This window comes from Xenopus tropicalis, chromosome 6, assembly GCF_000004195.4.
Source record: "Xenopus tropicalis strain Nigerian chromosome 6, UCB_Xtro_10.0, whole genome shotgun sequence".
Lineage (NCBI taxonomy): Eukaryota > Metazoa > Chordata > Amphibia > Anura > Pipidae > Xenopus > Xenopus tropicalis.
This window is the reverse complement of record NC_030682.2, coordinates 61,078,785-61,106,479: the sequence shown is the minus strand read 5'-3', so window position 1 is coordinate 61,106,479 and position 27,695 is coordinate 61,078,785. Positions and strand designations below refer to the sequence as shown.

The following is a 27,695-nucleotide window of genomic DNA, read 5'->3' as shown; positions in this document are numbered from 1 at the left end:
GATGCATTATAGGTTATGGGAACAGTTTTACTGCTAAACAACATATGTTGTGTGTCATTAAAGTAAAGAAACATCCAGTGCTTGTAAGCTCCAAGGACTTTGGGATATAACCTCTTTGCTTCAACTCTTACACCATTCTTTGTTCTAGACAAATACAAATTCAATGTCAGCTGTTCTTTTGGCTCCACATACTGCATCTAGACATATTTCCCTGATGAGTCTGATGACTATTGTTATTAATGGTGTAATCAAATGAGTTTGTATCAAAAATACTTCTTAAGGGCAATGGGAAATAGGGAAGATTTCAGATGGTTTATGTCATGTTTTTAGTAACAGCAGTGTATGTTTTTAGGAAAAAATACCAAACTGTTTTAACAATAATGTTAAAAGATAAAAAGTTATTTAACCTAAAATTCTATGTACAATTCATACGCCTTATATAAAGCAAAGGAAGACTAGTTTTCTAAAAAAAAAAAAAGTGAAATTCCGGAAACCAGTGCCATACAGCAATGCAATGTTAAAAATTGTTTATACAAGAGTATTCTAAAAATCCCCAGAAAATTATATATTTGCCATTATTTCAGCATTAGCTATAAGCGGTAGGAATTTGATTGGTGCTCTAGGTCCCACTCTGTTGTGCCACTGAAATCATATTGATGCTGGCCTATTCTTTATTGGTAAGAAACTTGGTTAATTGTACAACATCTCCCTTGTACTGTATTTTGTGTGTGTGTTATCAATGTAGTTTTAAACTAAAGTGAAGAATGGCTGTTGGGTCCCAGGATATTGTTAAACTGTTACCAGGATGTAATCAGAGGTAGCCATATATTTGTCATTTTTGTGATAATTCAACATCAACCTTGTGTTTTTTTCCAGCGTAGAGTTAAGGATGTCATATCGCCTATCGTCTTTGAAGCATCGTATAGTCTTGGTGAGCATATCATTAATAACCAGCAGAAAGAACTGCCTGCTCTTAAGCCTATACTTCGATGGAAAAAGGGAGACAAGCTAGCACAGCGAAATCAGGTAACAATGATCAGACCTTAAAAATATTTTAATTATAGCTGGTTTATATATTTTTTTCAAGTTTTGTGTCTGAGTCAGCCATGGTAATTGCTTTAAAGTGAATGTTTTCGTTTTTTTTCCAGCTTACCTAGAGTTTCAAAGTAACTGATAACATGACCCTAATATTCTAGGAATTAAAGGGCCATTAAAATGAATTACAGTTTCACTTTTCAGAAACTATATTTGTCAAACAGAAAATAGTATGTTTTTTGCAGTTTTAGGGCTCTGGCACATGGGGAGATTAGTCGGCCACGACAAATCTACGTTGTCGCGGGAGACTAATCTCCCCGAAATGCCATCTCACCGGCAAAAATGTAAATCGCCAGTGGAATGGCATACGCGGCGCTGCGATTTCCCCGAAATCGTGGAAGTTTCCTCTCAAGGCCAAAATCGTGGCGCCGCGTATGCCATCCCACCGGTGATTTCGGGGAGATTAGTCGCTCGCGACAACGTAGATTTGTCGTGGGCGACTAATCTCCCCCTGTGCCAGAGCCCTTACAAATTATAATTGTTATATTATGATATACAAATAATATTGATAAATAGCACATTAGATGTCATTTTTTTAGAAAATGTCTTTTTTTTATTCTTTATATAAGAATTTATTCTTTTATATAAGAATGTTTTTATTTATATCTCTTTCACAAGCACTAAATAGAGACCAAGCAAGAAAGCAAAGAATGCATGTTGTTTTCCACCCAAATTACAGCTGTTTCTGTATCAAAGAGGGGAGGGGGTTACATGTGCCTATGTCGCAGAAATACTAATCACCTCAGTCTGTGTGGGATATCCTTGTATAAAAATATCATGAAAGCTTCTGTTTAATACAAGGGAAGATAGAACAAGGAATGTCTTATTGTTTTAATGCTCTTGGGGGAAGGGATATAGAAAGTTTTTAGGCCAACATTTTCACATCTGGAGTGAATTGTAATTTTACCTTTGACCTGACTGATTTCTTTGTGCATATGAGCCAATATTAACAAAAAATGGACAAAGACTCAGGTCTGATATGTGACGCACAGATCCTAATCCTTATACCCCAAATCTCCAAAGCCCTTTTTTTTTAGACTATAAACAAACCTTACTTTGCAAGTCTAATGCACAATACTTTGCTAGTGTGTTTGACCAGTTCAGACAGCATAAAATCAGATGTGAATTAAATGCAATAAATCTGTGTTTTTAAATCATATATAACAAATTTGTAATATATGCCTCTACAGAGAACATGAACTGTTTGCTAAATGTTACAGTTGAAACTTTCTAATCTTGAAAATCCCTTAGTTGAATCCTACTCAATAAGAATCATTTGTCTATCACAGATAGTCTAATTGTTCTTGCGCCTAGAAAAATTGTTACTATAGTGTGCCTTTTTAGATGCTACAAAGTGACATATAATTTCTTTATGAGTATGATCTACTGCACTAACCAGTTGAGGTGCCCCATTGTAAATAGACTGTATATCCTTTTATTAACAATAGAAATGTTTGTTTTTCAAAGCATTTAGAAATTGGTGTCTGAAACATAAGCACAAGGAGGAAAAAGTTCTCAGAGGAGAGTACAGAAAAGCAGTTAGGTTCAATATACAGTGCTATGCCCCCCCCAAAAAAGCTATGATCATTATTGAAAAACTTAATGTTCCCTTAGGCAGAAAATAACCCAGTGAATTATTTTTAGATAAAAGGATACAAATTAGGCACATGCTATGTAGACTTTTAAGTTATTGCTTCTGAAGAGAACACCCAGTACTTCTGGGATTTCCACAGCAAAACACAGGCCAGTGGAGGAAAGATCATCAGTTAAAGGCTTACCTCCATTAATAGGTGTGGAACTATGAGGCTGTATAGTACAATGGATGAGGTTCTGTTACTACAATTTGATACTGATTCTATACCATAATATTTTACTTTTGTTTTATATGTATTTCTTAATTGCACCAGGGCAATTACCCAGTTACTAATACAGGTATGGCAAATGTAATCCAGAATGCTCAGGACTTGGGGTTTTCCGAGTAGGGGATCTTTTAGAAATTTGGATCTCCGTACCTTAATTCTACTAAAACATCATTTAAATATTAAATAAACCCAGTAGGATTGTTTGAAAAGGGAAATCGTTAAAAAAACTGAATTATTTGATTTAAATGGAGTATATCTGATATGGCCTTCCTATAATTTGGAGCTTTCTGGATAACAGCTTTCTGGATAACAGTCTCCATAACTGTATAGTTATCATTTTGCTGTTTTTTAACATACTACTACAAGCTCACAAAATAAAAGCAAACATTAGAAGCAATATTCAATAAAACACTACAAGAAGACCCACTCTGAGACACAGCCACAGATGCAGGTCATTGTCTCATGATACCGGAAGATCTTAAACGACTAACAAAATTATGGCAGATTGCCTGCAACTAATGTTACCAAATATAATTTCCCCAAATCAATTAGACTTTGCTTAACAAAGAAAACTAGTGTAGTGGATGAGGGCAATCCTGTCAGCCATACTCCACTAACATCAATGCACAAAAGAATAACATTCTCATAAAATGTAATGATGTAAATGTATGATTGGGAAAAATTCGGAGCAACTACGATAATTTCTGATGTGCGTTAATTGCATGGAAATTCGTATCGTGGTTGGACGAAAATTTTGTAGTTGCACAAATTAGCAAAAAAAATGCCAAAAATACGCAAGGAACGAAAACTTAGAAAAAAATCGATTTTTTTTTTTTTGTATTCGGAGGCAATCGTACTTTGATAAATGGGCCCCTTTGTGTTCTGGCGCAATGTAGCACTTACATCAGTAAATCAGGCCCAAAGGAACGTCACTGTGAATCATTCTTACACAATATCTAACAAACTAATTTTTTATATTTATTTATATAGAGAACAATAAATTTATCTGGAAAACCCCAGGTCCTGAGCGATAAAAGGTCCCATATCTGTAACAGAGTTTTCCTTGGCTGAATGTTTAATGCTTTTATAGAGGGATCTGTGATGTAACTTCTAATATGCAAATTTTTTAAAGCAGGGAGTGGATTATATCTTATAAAAAACATGTTTCAGTAAATGACACAAGTGACTTTACTAAACATTGTTTTGATTGATTACATTTTATAAGAATATAATTGAAAGGGTCTTTATGGTGTTGTTTTTGTGTGTATGTTATTAAACATATTCTTTTAAATATACTATTATATAACACATTCTCACCTTATCTAAAAATATAAATCACAATTTTCTAGAAAAATTATTAAAAGCTTCCTTTGATTTATGATGTAGCAACAAAACAATACTCATTGACAGTGAAGTACTGTTGTACTATAGCAAAAAAAAACAAAAAAAAAAAACCTGCAAAGTTGCATAGTCGGTCAGTATACCATCCCTGTAATGAGATAAAACAGGGCAACAGATGGATAATATTTAGGTTCACTGCTGACATTTCATCCATATTAACTCACAGAGGAAAAACATATTTTTTTTATTTAATTCCAGATTTTCCCAAATACTTTAATGGAGTTATCACATGATAAATCATGACAGATTTTTCTTATCTAATTCAATCTGGCTTTTAATACCATGCCAAGTAATATGTACACTTTCTCCATAAAGACACATTTCTATGTTTACATTTAAATGATTAGACAAAAATGAAATTATCCCATCAAAAGAAAAAAGCATCATGCAAACTTTATTTACTTACATTCTAAGCCCTTCTTCCTATAAATCACATGATTATTTATCACACTTCCCATACAAAAACCTAGTGATCCTTATATTTCTGCCCCAAATATTTTATCCAACTTTCAGCAAATAAACCAATGTTAAAAACAATTCAGCCAACAGCCTCAATAATCCAGTTTCTAGAGTAAAATCTGCAAGAAGATTGAACTGCTTTTTATCCTAGTTTATTTCTGAATCTAAATCTGTATATTAACATAATGAACAATGCAGTTTGTAAATGAAATGTAAACATTGTTATTGGCAAATGGAATGAAATACAAATTAGCGACTAAAATGCTTGAATGTTAGGGTGTGTTCTGTAATTTAACTTTTCAATTGAGTCAGCATCTTTTTAAAAATGAATTTTCCTGATGTGCAGGAAGCCACTTCTCTGTGTATACAGAGTGATTAGTTTACATTGCATGATTGGTGATTAACGTAGTGCAGAACTATTTTCCATTACTTCACTTTGCCTTTTTTTAGGGAGATTTTGTGGAACTCCATAAGATCATATTTAGATCGGTGGGAGAATGATAGCAAAGAGCTGATTTTGAGCTTGTACGTACTGTGCAATTGGCAAAATTGGGCTAAGGTTTGTTATCAGTTATTGACTGATAGCAATGGATGTGCTACAACGTATTGGGTTGCTACTCATCACCTTGTTACCCTAACTGTATTGTAGCAACATCAACTGCAATTTCAGGCCATCAGGCTAGCAGTAAATCATACCTAAAAACTAAAGTTCCCCTTTTCTGTTTTTCCGTTTGGAGTTCTGTGGGATAAATAGCCCAAAAATCCAGTATTTAATTAATGCCAGATTAAAACAGATTATATGATTAGCTGACAGCTCTGCAATGGCTGGCCACAGCCTGGCAATGTAGATAATTTAATTTCCTTAGCTCAAACATTGCTGGGGACATTTTATCTGCCCTGATTATCAATTACTCTTTTATTACTGTATGCGAAAGCACTTTCTTCTAGACTGGCTTCTAGAAATAATTTAATTATATTGTTGCAGTTTATTTTCATATCTTCATGCAGACAACACTATGGAAGTCTTCATATAGCTGCTTGACCAAAAAAATATACAAGGTAGCCACAAAAAAAGTATACAAGGTAGCCACAAATATTTATAACCACATTTTGAAGACCCAGTCATTTAGACAAGTGACCCAATATTTGGATCATAAAGTGGATAATTTAAGTTGTAACCTCATGTGATACCTTAAATGTCTGTCAATGGAGGCCAATAGGCAACAGATGTTGCCAAGCTTAATATATATAAAAGTCAGCTCTCTAAGTCAAGACTCTAATTTTTCGATTGCCTTTCATGTGTCTCCACGGGTCTGTTAGTCAGCTGACTTCTTCTAAACATTTCAGTAGTAAGAAGCAGGCTGATTACAGCAAGGGGTAGACAAATAATGCTATAATATATTAAAAAGTTAGTTACAAATGCATTACCTTCAATTAAATTTTTTTTTCTGAATTTATCATTAACACTACTATTTTTGGGTTGGTTACAAGATGTTTTACACAATCCACTGTAGCAGATATTTATGTGTACATGTATCTGTTCATGTTTGTTTTTAAATGGCATGGGTGAAAGGAAAACTGACTTTCCTATAACTATATTTTTAAAAAATGCAGCATGTTCACCGTTCTCTTTGAAATGTCAGTTAGCTCTAAAGGGCACATCTACATATGCAAGAGTAGATCTCAAAATTGTGCCCACACTTTTAGGCTGATGCCACGCATAGTGTATGGCGTATATTTTCAGTAAGCGGAAAAACGGTTGCCGAAAATATTGCCATACGCTCCTACCTGTGCCTGCACCCGAATGAATGGAATACGTTCGGGTGCAGGCACACATAGCCGACACAGCCAAAAACCATGAGACTTCATATCTTTGGCCGATATTGGCTACATATGCCTGCACGCGAGCGTATTCCATTCATTCGGGTGCAGGCACAGGTAGGAGTGTATGGCGATATTTTTAGAAAGTGTTTTTCTGCTTGCCGAAAATATATAACACTTGCCTCTTTTCACCTGCAAGTATGTGTGATTTTTTTATCAGCATTTTTTCACTGCAAAACTATCCACCAGCCTCAACACTGCTCCCATCATTTATTTTGTCATTGAATAGAGTGTACTGTTTTGGTTTTCCTAATAGTTAACATTTTGACTAAACTGTGTAAAAAGAACTGTATACTTCTGATTTCAGACCCGTTTTGAACGGAACTGTCGCTCTGATGATTGTGCAGCTGATTTGAACCTGAAAGGAAAACTTCTTCTGTCAAGGTTGGTACAGGAATGTTTGGAATTTTATATCAAAAGATGTTTTCTGTTTTTGTACTCAATAAAATATACTATAAGCATTGCCTTTTACATGTTGGAAAAACTGTGTTGATGTGCCAATTTTTGCTTTAAAATGAGTACTCAAGCCATAGAAAGGAAAATTTGTAGTGGAGCTCCTTCTGGAAAGTTTCATGGTGTCTGCCTTAAATGCCGAGAAAATAAAATCACTTTAGTTTCTTAATGGAATCTTTTGATTATCTTATTTTGTTGCACAATAGATAGATAAGTATAGAGCATTTGGGACATATCATAGACATACAAAATATTCAGAACTTTTCAGTCACTAAACCGTACAGTAAGCACTTCTGTATAAATTGGTTTTTTTTTTAATTCTTGTTGAGCAAAGTTGTATGACTGAGGGGTAAGGAACAGCTATTAAAGATACAAGGAAGCCCTGTTCTGCTATTGTTCTGCTAGTGACCCAGTGTAAAGCAGAGGCAAGCATTAAGGGCAATTAATGTTCAATTTGGGGAGAACACTTATTTGCTGTCCTAGATACTCTTAAAGGAACAGTAACACTAAAAAATGAAAGAGCTTTAAAGTAATAAAAATATAATGCACTGTTGCCCTGCACTGGTAAAACTGGTGTGTTTGCTACAGTAACACTACTATAATTTATATAATAAGCTGCTGTGTAGCCATGGGGGCAGCCATTCAAGCTGGAAAAAAGGAGAAAAGGCACAGGTTACATAGCAGATAACAGATAAGCTCTGTAGAATACAATAGTGTTTTATCTGTTATCTGCTATGTGCCTGTGCCTTTTCTCCTTTGAATGGCTGCCTCCATGGCTACATAGCAGCTTATTTATATAAATGATAGTAGACTTTCTGAAGTAAACACAATTTTTACCAGTGCAGGGCAGCAGCACATTATATTTTAGTTACTTTTATACACTTTCATTTTTTGGTGTTACTGTTCCTTTAAATATAAAGACTATAAGCTAAGCTAAAGGTGTCATTTAGAATGTGGTCCTACACATTTTTGCAAATACAGCAGTATTTCTTATACAAAAAAACATAATTTATCTTTAGCTTTGGTAATAAGTAAGTAAAAGGGCCCTGAACCAGTGTTAGACCACAAGATACCCATACTGTACCTTTTTATGTGGGTTTTATACATTTTGTTGAGTTTTTGTCTGTAACATACAGGGCTTATATTTTTAGCTCTATACTTACACTTAAGGCAGTTTTTAGAACCTAAAATAATAGAGAGGCAAAAAGAAAATATTAGTAGCATTAAATTGTTTCACTTTACAGTATCACTGTAAAAATATTCCTGCTATTAACTTAAAGGAAAAGTAACACTAAAAAATTTTAAGTAAAAAATCTATTCTACCCTGCCCCAATAATTGCCCTATCTACAAGCCATTTATTATCTTGAATGCTTTAGTACAAAATACCTGTTAAAACTTGGCTTCCGGTCATTTGAAAAAAAGGCGATACGGCGATGCAGGGGAAGTATCAGGGGAAGCAGACTCGATTGATCGAGTCTAGCCTTGCTTCTATATAGAAAGGAGTCAGGCTAGACTCGATCATTCGATCGCCGCATAGTGGCTGCTTCCCCCGATACTTCCCCTGCATCGCCGTATCGCCTTTCTTCAAATGACCGAAAGCCAAGTTTTAACAGGTATTTTGTACTAAAGCATTCAAAATAATAAATGGTTTGCATGATATAGCAATTATTGGGGGAGGGTAGAATAGATTTTTTACTTAAAAATTTTTAGTGTTACTTTTCCTTTAATGTGCTTAAGGGCTGTGGCAACTAATCTCCCCAAAATGCCATTCCACCGGCAAGAATGTAAGCTTGTAATGTAGTTACTGTAACTTCCATGGGAGAAAATGTGTCACTGGTAAACTCTGGGGGGCAGGAGTGAGGCACGGTGTTAGTTTTATTACAGTAAACGTTTTATCACATGAGACAGGGAAGCTTTTTTAAGTGATAATGACAAGTTCCTAAACAAATCTCAAATGTGTCAGGAGGAAACTAAAAAATAAGTCCACAGTGTTAAAGTTTGTTTACAGGGTTTACTTGTCCCCTTATGCCTGACATTTTTCTCACTGCAATGGGTTTATAAAAACTCCTCTATTGCTTATCTGGAATGTGGGCTCATTGGCTGTGACAGTACCACAGATAAATATGTGACATTTATTCCTGTGCACAAATAAACACTTATACTTACTTGGTGGAAGCTGCAGATATTGATCATCCATGGGAAAATTAATCAAAATCATATTGCTTTAAGGCATTTAAAACGAGTGATCTATTCTTTCTATTAAAACTATTTCACTGATGGTGATGACTAATCTCTGGCAGCTCATCCACTTAAGGAACTTGAGAACAAGATAATCAAAGAAATATGAAGTGAGGAGAGATCAAAGATTTAAGTCATATGGTTATTATGTTTATAAACATATATATATATATTTAAAAATGTAAATGTGCATTTAATAAGCCAAGATGGGAAAAATGTTTTATACACTTAGGGCCCTATTTATACAGCTATGTAAAAGTTTAAAATGGTGTAAAACTGATGTATCATAAATGGCATATTAATAAAGCTTCTAAGTAGAACCATTTTTTAAGGACCTACAGTAGATTTATGCTACAAAATGCTGGATCTGTTCATGCCACGGGGCACACACCAGTTCATTTTTTTTTTTCCCGATACCCAGAATTAACTGCAGGATTTTGGGTATGCTCCATATGCTTAAAAATCAAAATCCTATACCTGTGCCTGCACCCAAATGAATTGAATATTCTTGGGGGCAGGCACATGTAGCCAATATCTGCCTAAAAATGTGAGAAAATGCAAGGTCTTGTGTTTTTAGGCTGATATCGGCTACATGTGCCTGCACCCAAGCATATTCAATTTATTGATTCCAATTGCATTAATACCTATTTGGGTTAATTCAAGGATTGAAGGTGGCCATACATGTAGCAATTCTGATTGTTTCCCCCACTGACGTTCAGGGAGGTAGAAACAATAGGAATTCTACCTCCATCTGCCGATTCAGGGCCTTCAATGGTGCCCTATCAAAATCTTTTAGCCCGGCTGATCGTCGAGACGAACGATTCGCCATACACGCACTGAATATCGTATGAATATCGTATGAAACTGGTGTGTATGGCCAGCTTAAGGGCTTACTCCCACGGGGGATTTCGATCAGATTTTGTGGGCTTGCTGAGAATATACTCCCCTACTGTATAATCCTGCTACTTGTGCCTGCACCAGGAAGCATTAAATATGCATTAAATATGCTGTCTTCCACCTGTTTTCTGCACTTACATGCACTTGTATTAGTATAGCCTCATTAGAAAGAATGGAATGCATTTCTTCCTGCATTCCCCTGCGTTGGAAAGCATTACATTCCATAAGCAGCAAGACAAGCACTTGCCAGAGCACAGGTGCATTGGTACATTTGTGCATGTAATTAATTGGAGCTTTATTACTGATGACTTGGGGTAAAAGAGTACTGTTTCTTCTCTATATTAAGCCAAGGCATTTGGAAATAAATATTTAGAATATACCAGACTTTACATTTCATCTAATAGGAGTCAGGTTTTATAGAGTTACACTAAACCCTTAGAAGAGGATTAATGTTCAAAGTCTCCTGTCTGTGCGAAGGGCGCATGTTGGCTGCAATATTCTCCAGAATTTGTTTTCAATAGAATTCTTTCCCTTTGATAAATTAGGTGATATAATACTGACCTAGACTGATAAGCTAGTGACTAGAATAAATAAACCATCTGTCTGTAAATAAACTGCCTAATCTCATTCCTGTCAAGAAATGCATTTAGTGTTTTCTTTACAAAGTATTTACATGTTCTACTATAGATTAAATGAGCTGGCTGCTCTTTTGCTAGAGAAAGGTTAATGTGATTTTTACAGAAAAAAAATTGTGTGGGTGATTTGAGATCAAAGCATAGAATGAAAACATAATAAAGTTTGTGGTGATATATTTAAGAGCTGCTCAAACAAACACCATTATCGTTATTAGTAACAGTAACATGTATTTACAAAGCATGTACAATAGATTTGTAAATTAATTTTTTTTTACTGGGTATTCTAAAAAGTTATTTTGTGCAACTTTTAAGGAATGCTGTATTTAAAAACTGTTACTGGAACAGTGGTTGCAGTTTTGTGGTTGGACTTTGTTTTCTTGTTTGATCTGCAGTAATGAATGCACATTATGTAAAGATGTACTAGTATTCACTGAAACTAATCTAATGCAGGCACTGTTATACCCTGTTGGTGTGGCACCCAAAAGAACACTGGTGGTGCAAGTGCAATGCATTTTGTGCAGGCGAGGTACATTCACAAGTGTGATGCTGTGTGATTCTGTTATACTTGGCATGCTGAGTAACTGATCTTTCAGCCCACCTCCCTGCCTAGTAGTTAGACTGCCACCTTGCCCTCTCCATATTTTGATTAGATGTCCTGCCATACCCTTGTGTGAGGTAGAGACCACACACTAGTCCTCTGGCTGCTTGACCTGGGTGGTTGAATGGAAACCCACCCACCACCTGTTTGACAGTAGAACAAGTTTACTTTTTTAATGTTCCCTCTGCAGGAATTATGTGCTGGATACTTTGGAAAAAATGTTTTTCGGTATCTGTCAGTTGTGTGCTCTTTGTGTAACTCTGTGTGCTCTAGTATGTATGCATACAAGCACACACCTTAGAGAAATCATTGTTGGAAAAACGAATAGAACATAGGAGGGAATTCCTGAATGCATGTATGTAAAGCTGTAATGAGTGAGAGTTAAGCAGTTGATCCCAGAAGAGAGTAATAAGTAATTTGATCAGGACTTAGAGATAAGATCAGAGACGTAGGGTGGAACACAGTTTTAAACTTCTTTGAATGTCATTAGTTTAAATTTTATCCAGAAAGGTAGTGAGAGCCAGTGTAGACACTGGCAGAGTGGCATTGCAGAGGAGGAGAGAGAATAAGGAGCCAAACACACATTGGTGCCTTATCCATTTATTGGACCACAAAGTGTCTGGTGGCCACAGACTGTCAAAGCAGGGTAACTTTTCTGATGAATAGTCTTTCTTTGATACTCTGTGGCCATAATTAGCGATGGGCAGAATAATTAGTCAGGCATGGATTCACGGCAAATTTCCGTGTTTCGCTATTGGCAGATTTTTTTTACCAAACAAAATTTGGTGAAGAAAAAGATGGCACATGTCAAAAATTGTTGCATGCGTCAAAAAAATGACATGCACAACAAATTTTTTGGGACGCACAGCATTTTAGCCTATACGCCAAAGCAAAATGGGACAGTTTTGCTCATCACTAGCCATAATAATTGGGCACAGTACCATTGTAAAATTAAATGCGAATGTGGCTCCTAATTCTCTCTACTGCTGACTTGATGGCCCACCAGGTATCCCGGGGCACCCGCACCACCACCCACCTACTGCATTCTGTGTGTGGTCTACAGAAATGGTAGAGAAGTGGCTGAGGTGTAAGAGCCTGGTAGCAGCATTAATGAAAGACTGACAGTGTATGGAGAGAAAGGGCGGTTGACAAAGAGTTAGAGAAGTCATTATGTTTTATGATGAGAGAGGCCAGGGCAATGAGGTGATAGTGGAGGTGTTAAAAGTAACAGACCGACTAATCCAACTTTTTAAAGGGATAGATCTGTACATGTGGATTGTCTCAGACCTACTGTGGGACTAGACATTCTGTTGATAACACCTCCCTATTTTTATTATCTGATAGAGGCTCTGAATACCTTAAACTATATACAGTTACAAAAAAATAATGAATTTTGGATGTTTGTATGTAAACAGGGTTTGTGAGTGGTATCATTTTGGGAAAATATTACATACCAATACCATCCACACTTGAATAGTAAAACATGGACTGAGGTGGGACATCCACATTGTTAAAAGCTGGACACACTATAAAAATTGGTGAGTTTCTATGCTTGTCCAGTAGAATGTGACTTTATTTTCCAACAGTTGTCCTTGCACCAGGAACATGCTTATATTCTTTATATAATATCAATTTCAGCACATACAGTATTTAACACAAATGTTATGACCCCATTGGACATAGCAAGAAATGCCTTTCTTTGGCATTAGTGGTTGGCATAACAAAATGGCACAGTAGACAAAATGGCATGCACCAAAAGAAGGCTTAATAGTTATGGGCATGGTAGAGTGAAATGTGAGTTATTTGAGATGGTATGAGAGAAAATACATAGCTTGCCAATGCTTGCAGAACATTAGTGGTAAATAGTTCAGAATTGTTCTGGCGTTTAGCTTATTAAACTTACTTAAAAAGTACTACCAATTCCAAATTATCATAGAGAAATACATATTCATGTAGCTGGTATTATAGAAAGTTGTGTAACGAAAATAGTTTCCTTGAAACTAAACCACTTTATGACTTTGCAGCCAGCTTGGGAGATTTATAGCAGATGCCGAGGCTGACTGGTATGTTATGCACATACAGTACTACATTAACAGTACATAATGGCATTCAGCTTGTCAATGTCACTTCTTACAAGGACCCCAGCAGTTTTTGTCTTCTTCATTCTGTAAAAGATTGATTACTTGCATGTGTCCCTTTTGGAATAAACTCAGTAACTATGCTAAGTATTACACATTCTACTATTTTCTTTAGCCTTAATAGTAATATGGCATGAAACACAACCCTTAACAGATGAAATTGATTTGGACCAGGTCTGTGAATAAAGCTTTCCATTATAATGAAGTCAGTGGGGGAGGATATCTGTGATAATATGCATTAAGAAGAACAAAAGAGTGCTGCTATAGTGTACTTGAGCATACACGGCATTTCCCTCTGATATGTTGTATGAGTCTCCCTAATTTATGACATCATGCATTTCATTGATTCCAAAAGTCTGTGCCATTAAGTAATTTTTAATTATATTAAACAGGTTTTCTGTATTATGTTTTATGATTAGCTGTGTTTTTTTAAATTAAACGATGTACTGCATATTATGGGAACTTCCATATTTCTTCTCTCATTCAATCTTTCTATTATGCCTCATAAATACTTTTTAAGTGAAAGTTTTGGTTCAAGATGCTCTATCCTGTTTCTATATTCCATGTAAATTTAAGTTCTGTTATTGTATTACAGGTAAAGAACCTGTTATCTGGAATATTTAGGACCTGCCTCTTTCTGCAGTTTGGATCACCTTATTAGTCTGCTAAAAAAAAACATGATGGTATTGTTTTGCCACTAGTATGGATTTATGTAGCTTAATTACCATCAAGAACAAGCTATTGATAAAGGAAATAATATTCAAAACTTGGAAATATTTGCTTAAAAATTGCTCTTTAAGAGATGGCCTTTCAGTAGTTCTGAGGGTTCTGGAAAATACCATCTATTATACAGGCATGGGACCTCTTATCCAGAATGCTCAGGACCTGGGGTTTTCCGGATAAGTGGTTTTCCATAATGTGCATCACCATGCCTTAAGTCTACAAAAGAATCATTTAAATATTAAATAACCCCAGTAGGAGTGTTTAACCTCTAATAAGGGATTCTTATATCTTAGTTAGGGTCAAGTACAAGGTACTGTTTTATTATTATAATAGATAAAATTGTTTTGAAAAATTAGAATTATTAATTATAATGGATTCTATGGGGGATGGCCGTTCCGCAATTCAGAGCTTTCTGGATAACGGGTTTCCGAATAATGCGTCCCATACCTGTACTACGTGTGTTTGTTTTGTCACAAACTATTTTTTGAAACAATACAATAAGAGTGTGACCACATACAGTTACATTTACAGTTTGTCCAGGCAGTAAGATACATAAGCATTAGGATGCATAGGATTTTAGAACGCATGTTCCTAGCCCCCAGCATACCAGGATTTAGTTTTACCTTAAAAGGATCCATTTCTACTCTGTATCCTAATCACTTGAGTTTGTACAGTCTGGCAGGAAATACCCTTGGTAGTCCTCAGTGGAGTACAGGATTACTTTTACTACCCTATCTTTTTGAGTGTCTTATAACAGTAGTTAGTCTTCCACTAAGATACACCTTTCTGCTCAGGTGGAGTCCAAAAGATGAAAAAAATTGCTTCCCCTTTAAAGAATATATGTAACCACTTGTTACCAGTAGGGATCAAACAATAAGCAAAATGCACAGTAACTCACAACTCTTTATTGGTGCAATGAATCTCAGCATATCAAATCATAAAACATAAAACAGCATACCACATGGCAGTGCGATCTCCCAGTATGCATACACAGTCACTGGAGGCCAGTAGGGATCTTCTCACTCAGGCATGATGATACTAGAGAATAACTCACAGTATGGTCTATGATTTCCATATCTTTTATGAGTAATACTAATGAGTACCATTTGTAAAAACATAATGTTTTTAATTTTTCTGTTTATTTTTCAAATCATTCCAGTGTGGAATTCAGTGGGTAGGAATTCTAAAAGACAGATAGACGTTGCTTTCAATCTCAATTTGACATTTTTTATGCAATGTATATTGGAAATCTGCTTAGAATTACAATTGCTTTCATTAAACAAAAAGTATTTTTTGCACATTCCCATCTGAAACAGTTAAAGAAGCATTAATGCCTTATTAATGTCATGATCAATGTGAAGTAAAACTAATCCCTGCAGCATTAAGGGTGATGCAAAGGTAAACTGAAATAAGGTCTGAATGCTCTAGCCTAGCTGGTGGCAGAAAAAAACTGCAATATGTACAGAAAAGATATTATATTAATACAGTAAACTATGAGAAAAGACTATCATAGAGTTGTGTTCTTGTGGACTCCATGTATGAGTGACTTGGATGACTTTTTGAACAAGTACAATATTCAGGACTATAGTTATCTCAAAATCTACAGTTATGGGCATATATATCAAAGTGCTCTTTGAGGGATTTTTGAAAATTCCATAGAAATGAATAGAGAATGGTGGAATTTAGCTGTAATTCCACACTTAAATCTGCCCCATCGTTTCATACTACAAATGAATGCTGTAACTTCAGAATGTCAAAGTAGAAAAGTAACTTCATTAATTTGGGTGTAACGTCATTGTGGAAGAAACAAAAATTCTGGCATTATATATTCAAACTTGAAACATGAACATATACAGTTAAAAACTAAGCTCTGTTTTTTTATTTTGCAGCTTTGATAGCAAAACCCCTTACTTGGCATTGGGAGCTGTAAAGAATATTTCCCTTAATATCTCAGTATCCAACTACGGTGATGACGCATATGATACTAATGTATACTTCAATTTTTCAAGAGAATTGTACTTCATCAAAATGTGGCAAGAGGTAAGACAGCTTGATCTCATTTGTTAAGCTGTGAATGTTGTGTATGGGAAGACCAAATATGCAGTTATTAGACTCGGTTAAATTTGTGGATGATGAAACGCTGAATTTAGATGTGAATCCATGCCTGCTGAAAAATTTTGATTGTCACTTTCCACCAAATTCATTTTTAGTAGCATGCTGCATTAAGAGTAAATATAGTGCAGTTTTGTCATAGGTATTTCAGCTGATGTGTCAGCTGCACATTTGTTTATTTTAAACTTTATTTTTAGTTTATTTTAAATCCTTTTTCTAAACCTTGTTTACATATCTGTGCCTAATCCAACAAACTTAATCTACTCAGCAATACAAATTTGAAATATATTTAAAATGAGAAGATGTTTGTGAAGACAACAATAATGGAACACTAATTGAGTGGAGGTATACCCTTGCTGTAATACCCAAACTGTCCTAAATAAAATGTGATTTAAAAAGAAAATACTTATTTTAAAACAGGTAAAATTACTCAAAGCCACTAAAATCCTTGACCTGGCCAATAACTGACAAATATATAAGCCCTTTTCAAACTGGAAAATGAGGTTCAATGTTAATAAGTGAAAAGCTCTTGAGTTATAGTAAAAATAATATAAATGTGAGTTATACACTAAAGAGTACTGTGTTGGGGGTATGCTTAATTGAGAAGGATCTGGGGATTTTTGTAGATAACAAGTTACCTAATTCCAGGCAGTGTCATTCTGTGGCTACTAAAGCAAATAAAGTGCTGTCTTGTATTAAAAGGGTATTGACTCAAGGGATTAAAACATCATTTTGCCTCTTTATTGGTTTCTGGTAAGGCCTCACCTTGAGTATGCAGTGCAGTTTTGGGATCCAGTCCTTAAGAAGGATATTAATGAGCTGGAAAAAGTACAGGGACGTAAAGGGGGTGGGAGATTTAAACTATGAGGTTAGACTGTCAAGGTTAGGGTTGTTTCCTCTGGAAAAGAGACGCTTCCACGAGAACATGATTACTCTTTACAGGTATAGTAGAGTGGATTATAGGCAGATCTTTTGTTTCAACCTGTGCAGTCTTTGATTTGCTTTCCTGAGTATCCTTGTAGATTAGTCAGCCCAGCCAACTGGTTGCTGTGTATTGGGCGGGGGCGTTAAGAAATCACTAAGATTACAGAAGCAATCTCACAGAAAAACATTAAACAAGTGAATGACATCATAATGGCTAGATTCACAAGGATGGATCTGTGGGCAGGCCACAAAGGCCTGGGCCTAGAGTGGCAAAGATATAGGGGCCTCATGCCACCCACTGACTGGATCTGCACTGGAAACTGGACAGGAGATTTTGACAGCTGTTTGAATCTCCTGCCCAGTCCCAGTGCAGCCATTCAGGAAGGTGATGTGAGCGAGCAGGAGGTGAGAGTGTATGGTAAGTGAGTGCATGTGTGGGGGAAGGTGGTGGGGGTGCAAGCCAGTGTGTGGGGGGCCGTGGGAATGCAAGTTGTCTGGGGCGCTCAATTTTTAAATCCTGCCCTGTAGATTAGGTTTTTTTTTAATTCATATCTGAGTATCTCTTGCAGCCCAAGTATAACATGAATAACAATGGTGTGCTATTGGTCACCATAATACCACAATAATAGCCCATGCAGCAGTGAGAACACTGATATCGCTACACTTCTATTCTTAACAGTAGGAAACAAGCTAACAAATGATAGCCAGGGTTTTGTTTTTCTTTTTTTGTCTTTGATTGAAATTGTTTGAATTTCATAAAGAGATATTTGTTTTCTGGTTGTTACTTAATGAAATTGCTGCTAAAACAGTATTTGAAATTATAGCAAACTCATTACTACAAGTGCTTTATGCTGCCAGATGATGCCTTGTGCCCTGTACTTTATTGCATGTTGCAGGGCTGATCTGCAGTCTTTTAATGTAAATGCGTGCATGATTTTTCATCTTCCAGCAACAACATAATGCAAGCAGTATGTTTTTCATTCATTCATTCACAAACACAAATAAATGTTTTAATTTAAAATATGGCTCTTTCAACGAAAGGTCAACAACAGCTACAACAATGATGTTGATTTTGGATAGAGCTAACAAGGTTTTACTCACGCAGTTAGCCCCTTCTTTTAGTTTAGGCCTCATTAGTATACACAGCTTTTAATATTCTGAAATGTGTCAAAGTAAACTATGCAGTAATTTCATTAAAGGGGCAGTGTACCTCTTGTTCAACATGAGTTCAATAAATATGGCTTGTGCTGAACATACTATTAATCACAAAAAATGTTTTTTATTATTTCTGAGCTAAATATGGAGTGACAATTAAAGATACTACATATTTGGTCATTGGTGAGGAAATTCACAAGATTAAAACCATCCCTTCCCCCTATGTTGTGACTGTTTTGTCTTACAGATAAGCAGGAATCTATTATGCAGGATATAACAATATCTATAACATATATTGTAAGCTCAGCACAATAGCTTTTTGTTGTTTTCATTGTTAAACATATTAAACAAAGGGTATACTGTCACTTTAAGGGCACTTGCAAAACAGCTTGTAAAATATAATAGTCTGTGGGTTATGTCTTAGATCTAGGGTTTGTTGACGCCTACATTATCTTGTTGTAGACTTTATGTATTATTCTTTCTATTCATTTATCACCTGCTTGACAATTATGGGTTGGTGTATTGGGGCAACATGTGTCCATGTTACTGCATAACCCGCCACCCTACTTACATGCCATTCCCTTTAGTTGTTTGCCAAGTCCCAAATCCAGAAATTCAATTGGCATACTTCCATGAGAAGCCCTGATATGGTAATGCTGTAATCTTGCTTAAGGCAAAACTGTTCTTAAAATGAACCTTTATAACTGAGGTTTTTGACAGGAATGACATACAAGGATTTCAGTAACAGATGTAAATGAAAATTTGATTATTGTCATTTTTACATTTTTACTTAATATTTAATCAGCAAGAGAATGGGTAATTTAATAGTGGGTGTTGCAACACTGCTCACTTAAAAAAATGTAAATTTTAAAAGATCTAAAAATAGATCAGATGTTTCCAGTTGTGTAAGAAAAATGTAATTATGTAATGAAAGCATGTTCAAGGAATTACTTTGATAACATTCCATATGGCTTTAATATTTGGAGTCATTTAACATTTGCAGGTTTGCCCAAATGTTTTCAGAACGCCTAATCCTTGTTATGTAACCATGGGGTTAGATAAAGGAGAATGGCATATGGATACAGATTTAAAAATATAAGGTCAGATTTTATCTTGAGCCCCAAACTGTTTTAGCAAGCACGCCTATTTGTATCACTGCAAGAATTTGCAAATCATAGACCCTCAAATTCTTCTCCACATTCACATGGAAATAATTACCAACACTGAAACCCTCGAGCAGGCTCTGTTGCAAATTAATGCAGTCAACACATATAATTTTATATTGTATCACCCGACCACAAATCCTCAGTGTGTGTGTTTTTATATATGTATTTGTATATTTGGAGCCATGTGCAAAGTATATCCAAACAAGCAAATGTTTGCTAACCAGGTAAATGATTGCTGCTCATCAATAATTATTACTAGAACTGGGCAGTATTTTCTCTTGCTATTGCAAATATTGTACAGTGACCCAAAATATCATCAATACACAAGAACTGTAAATATGCTACATTTTGAGTTCTGAAAGTGTAATCTGTATCTTGAGAATAATACAAACATCATTGTAATACCCTGTAAGCTTAAAGGGTTTGTAGGACATATTTTGTACCTTTCTGTGTGTCTGGACTTCACAGAGGTCCTGACTCTTATCCCTACCTTGACTAGTGTGTATGTATGCTGTAAGTATGCAGCATCCCTCAGTACTTAGTGATTGGACATGGTAAATACAATGCACAGATGTAGGTCACTGGATGCACCTTGCTTGCAGCTACAGTATGAAAGTGGTGGGTAAAGCAGTGCTGGTGGTTAGCTCCAATAATAATGCTGATTTAAATGGTAAAATAGGTTGTGCACAAGTTTGAACATTTTATGAAAGGGGTTTATTAAGAAAAGAGTTTATTTAAAAAACATGTTGGATTTTGATGACATTCATTTACTGGCCTTAACACATTTTCTTTATCAGAAGATTTGCTAAGACAAATCAATTAAGGTATAGTCATACTGTTTAGTTTAGAAATAAAACTTGCTTTTTACATTGTCTTGCAATGCATGCATTCATGAAGAATACTTTTGGAAGAAAACCATAATGATTTCTACATTTGTTTGCCTTCATTTTTAACCTCATATCTGATAAATGTTTTGTATAATCCATAAGTAGCATGGTTTGGTTTAGAGACCTGGAACTGTGAAATAGTCTGTAAGTCAAGACAAGCATGCCTAGCCAGTATCTTTATACTTGGCGGTTGTGTCTGTAATACTAATGAGATCATGGAATACAACCGGAAAAGCCTGTTAGAAGCCAAAGAAAAGGTCATTTTTGGAATTTAGTTTCTTATGTTGCAGATATTTGGATGCTGAAAGGGACAACATTGTAGACGCTAGAAAAGCATAGTTGTTTTATTTAAATCTCTCTTTATTTATACATTTTTCAACAATAAAAGTAAGAAGAACCTTAAAAAGAAAAGAAAAAAAAATAAAGAAAAAGAGAACACAGTAGGTGGCAATACAGTAAAATTGTTATGTGATTTGAATGAAATTTTATTACATCAGTGATTCTTAAATGCTAAATTTGACATCCACTACAGATGTGCAGAAGTAATATGTGCAGAAGTAAATTAAAAATGTGAGAAAGCGTGCTTTTTTTGTATTTCAGTTTAGTCTGTCGGCACAATCTTGTCTTTTGTTTGTACTTCCAAATTTGTCCAAATGTCATCATTGATATCTAGTGTATCATCTTACCAAGCTGATAGGTAAGAAATATTTTGTATGTAATTAAGTCTTATGAAAGGGAAAGAGTGAGAGCAAGCCAATTGAGGGCAATCACCCATCTAGTAGCTGCTAAGATCTGTGATAGTAAAGATCTACAGTTTTGTGACATATTTTTATGAGGTAGGCAAAATAGAGCTGATTCAAGGTTCCAGTATATTTGTGGCTAAGTGAAATACACGGCACCATACATACACTTCTATTTTCCACAATGGGGTATTGCCACCATGTATGCAAATAAGTTCCTAAATTTTCACATCCTCTGAAGCATAAAGGAGTGGTGGTTGAGGTACTAGCATGTTTGGGGTGAGGTGTAATATACCATCTGTATAGTACTTTGTAAGCTGTCTCTTTGATGCTGGCATTAGGAGATAGTTTGTGTATAGCTGTCCAGACCTTAGGCCACATTTCTTGTGTGTCTCCAAGTTGTACATCTGTGGAACACTGAGTCATATATGAGCATTGAGAAGCATAGTCAGGTTTAAAACTGTAACATTAATGTACATGGCACATTAAACAGCTGAAGAAATGAGTACTGTAATTAAAGTGTATAGACATTTGTATAGACAAATCCATATAATAACCCCTCTGCTTGGCTGGTTGGCTACAGACCTTATTGCCCTGGCCTATTGCCTTCTTGTCTTTACTTTTCATTAATTAACACCAATAACACCCAGCATGGTATATTGTAACTAAATTAACTAAATCAGGGTTGATCTCTTGTTCCTCCTTTTTTTTCAGAGATAATAGCAACTGTTCAATATTACATAAACTCTTTAAGGCCTTCATGTGGGAGGAGAAGTATGCATAGGCCACTGTGGATTTGGTGTGCCGGTATGCATGTATCCCACATGAAAAAAGCTTACAAGCAATACGTTATCATTTAGGGCTATATAGTATTTATGACAGGGTCACAAGACACTTTATATTAGAGGCTATTGCATATTTATTGCTTCACAATTTTTTTTAGATTTGAGGGCACATTTACCTCCAGGGATGTGGGACCCAATGGGTGTGAAATTCACGGGCACTTACGCCAAAACCTGTATATGGGTTGGTGGGAGGAAACCCAAATCTGTGGAGGTGAAGTCATAGCAAAAGGTGTTATTAAGAAAGGAAAGGTGAAAACTATTTTTATGTGTTTTTGAGGCACTAAATAATAATGAAAAGAATTTGAGATTCACTGGTAATTATAATGGACAAGAGATTTTGTATTTGGATCTGGTGTTAGGGTCCAATAATGACAAACTACTTACATTGTAGATGGTGGAATATCTCCACCATCTATTACTTTTTCCAGTTTCAATCTTACCTTTTTTCATCAAGGTGGTAAACAATTTTTTAATAGTTTTATTAATTTATTCACGTGATTATACTGCGGAAGGGTGTAATTTTTTTTAGCACTTGTATTTGATTTAGTAATGAATTTGTAGTGATGAGTTTCATATTGGGCACTTTATGAGAAAAAAATCATCTTTATTCCACTGTTACACTTTGGCAGGAGCTTGTTGTATTAACGGGTGTGAGAGTTGAAGTTCCCCCTCCCCTTTTCCCTTGATTATTAACCTTTCATGTGAGACATCTGTTTTGGTAAATATCCACTGGACAGCTCCTTAGATTGAGAAGGAATTGCTGATGAAGATCTAGGAGAGAGGTTTCTAATATCGAATGAAGGACTTGAATAGAGCATTCATTTTGACTTTAGGGCTCTGGCACACAGGGAGACTAGTGGCGGGCGACTAATCTCCCCCCAAAATGCCATCCCACCAGCGAGAATGTAAATTGCCGGTGGGATGGCATACATGGCGCCGCGATTTCCCCGAAACCGCGGAAGTTGGCTTGAGAGGAAACTTCCACGATTTCGGGGAAATTGCGGCGCCGTGTATACCATGCCACCGGCGATTTACATTCTCACCGGTGGGATGGCATTTCGGGGAGATTAGTCGCCCGCGACAAGGGAGAATAGTCACGGGCGACTAGTCTCCGCATGTGCTCGAGCCCTTACAAAAAGAATAGAACAGAACTCCTGTACAATAAGAGACGCGAAAGCACAATAGGATCGATCTACCAATGTGACTGATACACTTCCTGTAGCTGCAAAGACAGGCACAGGTTCAGCCTGACTGCACCTACATGGAATGGAGATTAGCCAAAAATGCTTGCTTTCATGGTTTTTGACCAATCTCTGCTTTGTTCTGTGTATCTGCACTCAGGCCAAACCTGTGCCTGTTAGTGCAGCTACAGGAAGCTGCTGATTACATTGGATCCACTCTCCACCTAATTTAAAAACCACATGTGGAGAGAAGCATTTGATATGCAGTGAGTGCCCTTGCCATCCATAAAAGTTTACACAAATGTATCTTCTGTTTTATTCTGGATCAACTAGGAGTTAGGTAGGTTTAACTTGATTAAAATGGCTTTACTTGATAGACATTCAAGATTATCTACTATGATACAAAATTACATTACTGACTAGTGTCCCACTTGATCAACATCAGACAGCTTGTAATAACTTTAGGGACATAAGTGTGACATGTCCACAGCCGGGTACAAATATTTTGTGTTCAGTGCTTTCCATAATGACCAGTGGACAGCCAAATTCTACATAGCTGCCATGATGTCCATGTGTTTTAGGGTTCTGAGGGCTGGGTTTGTTAATGTTTCAGTATTTGGAGCCGTTTTATGTCACAGGAGCTTTCCTTTTTTTCCTCCTTTTACAAGAATAACAAGGTCAAACCAGGCTTATAAAGGAGTAATTTACATACCTCTGTTTCATAAAATTTTAGATGGAAATATTTCTAAATTCAAACTATAACTTACCCATATGCATTTCTAGTGTACTTTCCTGTAAAAAGATGTTTGCTTGTGGCTATTCTTGGAGACATCCAAGATATCCTACTGTATGCACGTTTTCCCTTAACTGTAACAAACAATTCTGGGAATGAAAGTCCATTCCTTCAGCATGATTCCAGTATGACTGTATGGGATAACTGACTAGGTTTATATAATCATGGATGTTTCCCTAATGGGATACTTAAACTGTCTGCCAAAAAGGCCTCTCTATGTTAAAATGACATCTTTTATAAAAAGGAGTACAAAGCAGTTCTATTTTTATGATGTCATGCTAACTCAATTCCCAGGGGAAGTTATCTAGTGAAATATATTCCTGTGTAGTACAGTAGTGAGGGCCAAATTCTGCTCTTCTTTATAAATTTGTGGTGGGGCAGCCTTCCATTCAATTTCCTTTGTGGCATATAATGCATTTGACCCTTTCGATGCTGGCTAACTTGATAGAGATAAACAGTAAAACTGCACTAGTTTAGTTTTCAAAGGAGCTTTGTGGTCTCTTATTAATACATTAAAACATTTATATTTTGTTCACAGCAAAACTATTTAATCTCATTAAAATTCAGTAGAGGTAATTTTCCAAAGACCCTAGAATTGTACATTGCATTGGCCCATCAGGTTAATCCGATATCATCCAATTTATGTGGGCATATCAGGGGAAAGATCTGCTTGTTTGGCGAAATGGATCTTCTGGTGTATGGCCACCTTTAGTGCTCATTCAGTGGTATCAGCCTTTTCTGCATGGATAGAGAATCTGGTGCAAGATAGAGAGTATATTTATGGCACAGGTGGTGGGAAAAGGGCCTACATGCTTCCCCCTCTTGTTAACCCAGTGTTTGTTCATGTTTGCAGCCTGCCTATGCATAGGATCTGCAATTTCTGCAAAATTGATTACTTAGCGGCCCATTCATTAAACCACAATTTTTTTTTGAGAAAAAATCTTGTTTTTTCTAATTTATAGAACTTTCTGCAATGTCCATGATAATATTGTTAAAATGGCACAACTTTTTCGTGGTTTACATTAACTTCCATGAAAAAGTCATATTTTTCGCAAAGACTACAACCATTTCGGAATTCATTCAGGCTTTGGTATTGTGAATATCTTTTGGTCAGGTTGGATCTGTAGAGTGCCATTGAGTCCTATGGAAGGCTTCCAAAACCATACATTGAAGGTTTTGAAGTCAGAAAGGTTTTCACGCCGTTTACGAAGTTCGATCTGAAAATTTTGTGACTTTCGGAATGCAACCACGATATTTTCGTATGACCGAGAAAAGAATTGGTTTAATGAATGGGCCCCTTAGTTTTAACTAAGTGACTTTTTTTTACCATAGGACAATAGTATAACAATACCAAAGTCATTAAGATTTACAATGACTAATATAAATGAAGCCTTCCCAGAACTCCTTCTTTTTAGTAAATATTCTGCCACTTCTTTCAGAAGCCTTGCCATCCTCTGCCCATAGTGTTTACAGCTAACCCTTGGTGTACAGCTAACAGACCCCTTCAGATCCCTGCATTGAATTATTTCACTAAACTAAACTGGACTAAAATGTTACAAAAAACAACATTTGTTGAGAAAATAACATAGAACAAAAAATAAAGATTAGCACCAACATTTTTTGTAGCTCCATATTAATGAGTGGATTAATTGATTAATGGCTGCCTTGTGCCTGTCACTGTGGAAACGTGATGAGACACAGATGGAAGAAAGAAGCACTGGTGCTTCTATTAGATTATCAGATCTGGATTATTGGATTTAAATATTCAGACATACATTTTCAGACTAATTGCCCCCTCTGTAAGTTCTTTAAGGGGTAGCAAATGTAGCTGGAAGTATCAAAGCCAAAATTCCACTTATGGCTTGTGTTTGATGACTAGAGTAAGGAAATTCTGCTGTTTAGACCCCACAGTGAGGCGTGTGGCCGGAAGAACAGAGTTGTTTTTCTTGTTTCAGTGCCAGTTATAAAAAACAAATCTTAAAAGTTTTCTTTTCCAAAATATGTTTAACCATTTAAATGCCTAATTACGTCATGTCAACTTCATGATAGCATTGTGTATCTAAAGAATGGGGGTTGCTCCCACCTTAACACAAAGAAACCTTATAATAAATGTCTCTGTTCTGATAAATTTAACATCACAATTCCAATGATCACCCAGCCTAGCCCAGTTTGGCCCAGCAAGCAGGTGGCTAAAGCAAGTCTGGGTCCGCTCATTTGCCAACCTCAGTTCTGGCTGTGTATGGTTAGCTTTAGCTTGTGTGCACATGAAGTCTCGATGTTGGGTGCAGCTGTGGAGAGATCAATTAAAACTAATAAGAATGTGCTAGCTGCAAGAACATGTATGGAAGTACCATGGGAAGATAAGGTTTGGTTATAATAGTCTCTGGAGCATAGCTCATTGCCACTTATCTGTCCTGTATTACAAAGTAGTATTACATTTGTGACGTGTGGTTTGCATAAACCTAATCTTATTAGATGATCAAGACTGGTAAATTTCCTTATCATAATATGATGTAGACAGAATCAGACACAAAAAAATATTTTTCTTTCTAAAGAGTGAGCAAAGCCATATTCTTGCAGTTACATTGGCAGCCCTTATAAAAAATAAAGCTACCTAATATATGCACTACTGAGTCATGTGGCAAAGTACCTGCAGTGTGAGGGTTTTCAGCAGAAGCAGGACAAGCACTTTTGTGATTAGGCAGCTAAAGGAGCTTCTGCTGAGACTGAGATCTGTCATTTTGTTTCTTAGAATACACAAATTAAATATTTTACTTTTTATTCAATGATCACTGATATTAGCACTGTACTATAATACATATATGCATATCTTAAAAAAATATCATAAATAAACAAAAGAGAAGTGCCTACATAGCAGTTTATCCCTTACACTTCAAGCTATCAAACCTTGCCATAACAGTGTTTATTTTTTCCTCCCCTGTGGCACTAGACCTATTAGAAATGTTTGGATAGTACAATCACTTGTGAGATCCAGTCAGTTACAGGAAAAAGTATGAATCAGTCTAAATTGCTCTGCTCTGCAATGATTGTCTAAATAATAGTGCTTCGTATGCTAGATGACAGCCTGGGACCTTTTGGATAGAAGCTGTCTTCTTCCTCCCAAGGGACTGTCTTTTCCTCTTTATATTGTGAGATGAAAGGCAAAGTAAAGCAACACACTTCCCTCTCAGACAGATAACTGTTGGCATTATCTATTTATTTTCAGCCTTAGCAAAACTTGCTAATATTATTTTATTGAATAATGTTCCTCTGCGCTAAAGGGATACATAACAATAGTTTTGATAAAATTGGGAGACAATAAACAACATTTCATATTGTTCTTTTGCACTGGCTATTGCTCGATTCTTTGATGTCATGTTTTACTATGCCATTAAAAATCAAAGCAGCAGATGTTAAAGCCATGTTTAATTGCCCTCTGTGCAGAAAATTGCATGATAAAATGTTAAGAATTTAAATATTTGTTTATAGTTTTATTTTTTTATTTTTTTGT

At 35.9% G+C, this 27,695-nt stretch overlaps 1 protein-coding gene across 1 annotated transcript in view; it reads left to right on the top strand.

The window, feature by feature from the left end:
• itga9 (integrin subunit alpha 9) overlaps positions 1-27,695 on the top strand; it is a 190,711-nt gene that overhangs the window by 111,230 nt on the left and 51,786 nt on the right. Inside the window, exons 16-18 of the mRNA XM_002940247.5 lie at positions 877-1,026; positions 7,006-7,082; positions 16,271-16,421. Of these exons, the coding sequence (XP_002940293.3) occupies positions 877-1,026; positions 7,006-7,082; positions 16,271-16,421 (378 nt within the window). The remainder of the gene's footprint in view (positions 1-876; positions 1,027-7,005; positions 7,083-16,270; positions 16,422-27,695) is intronic.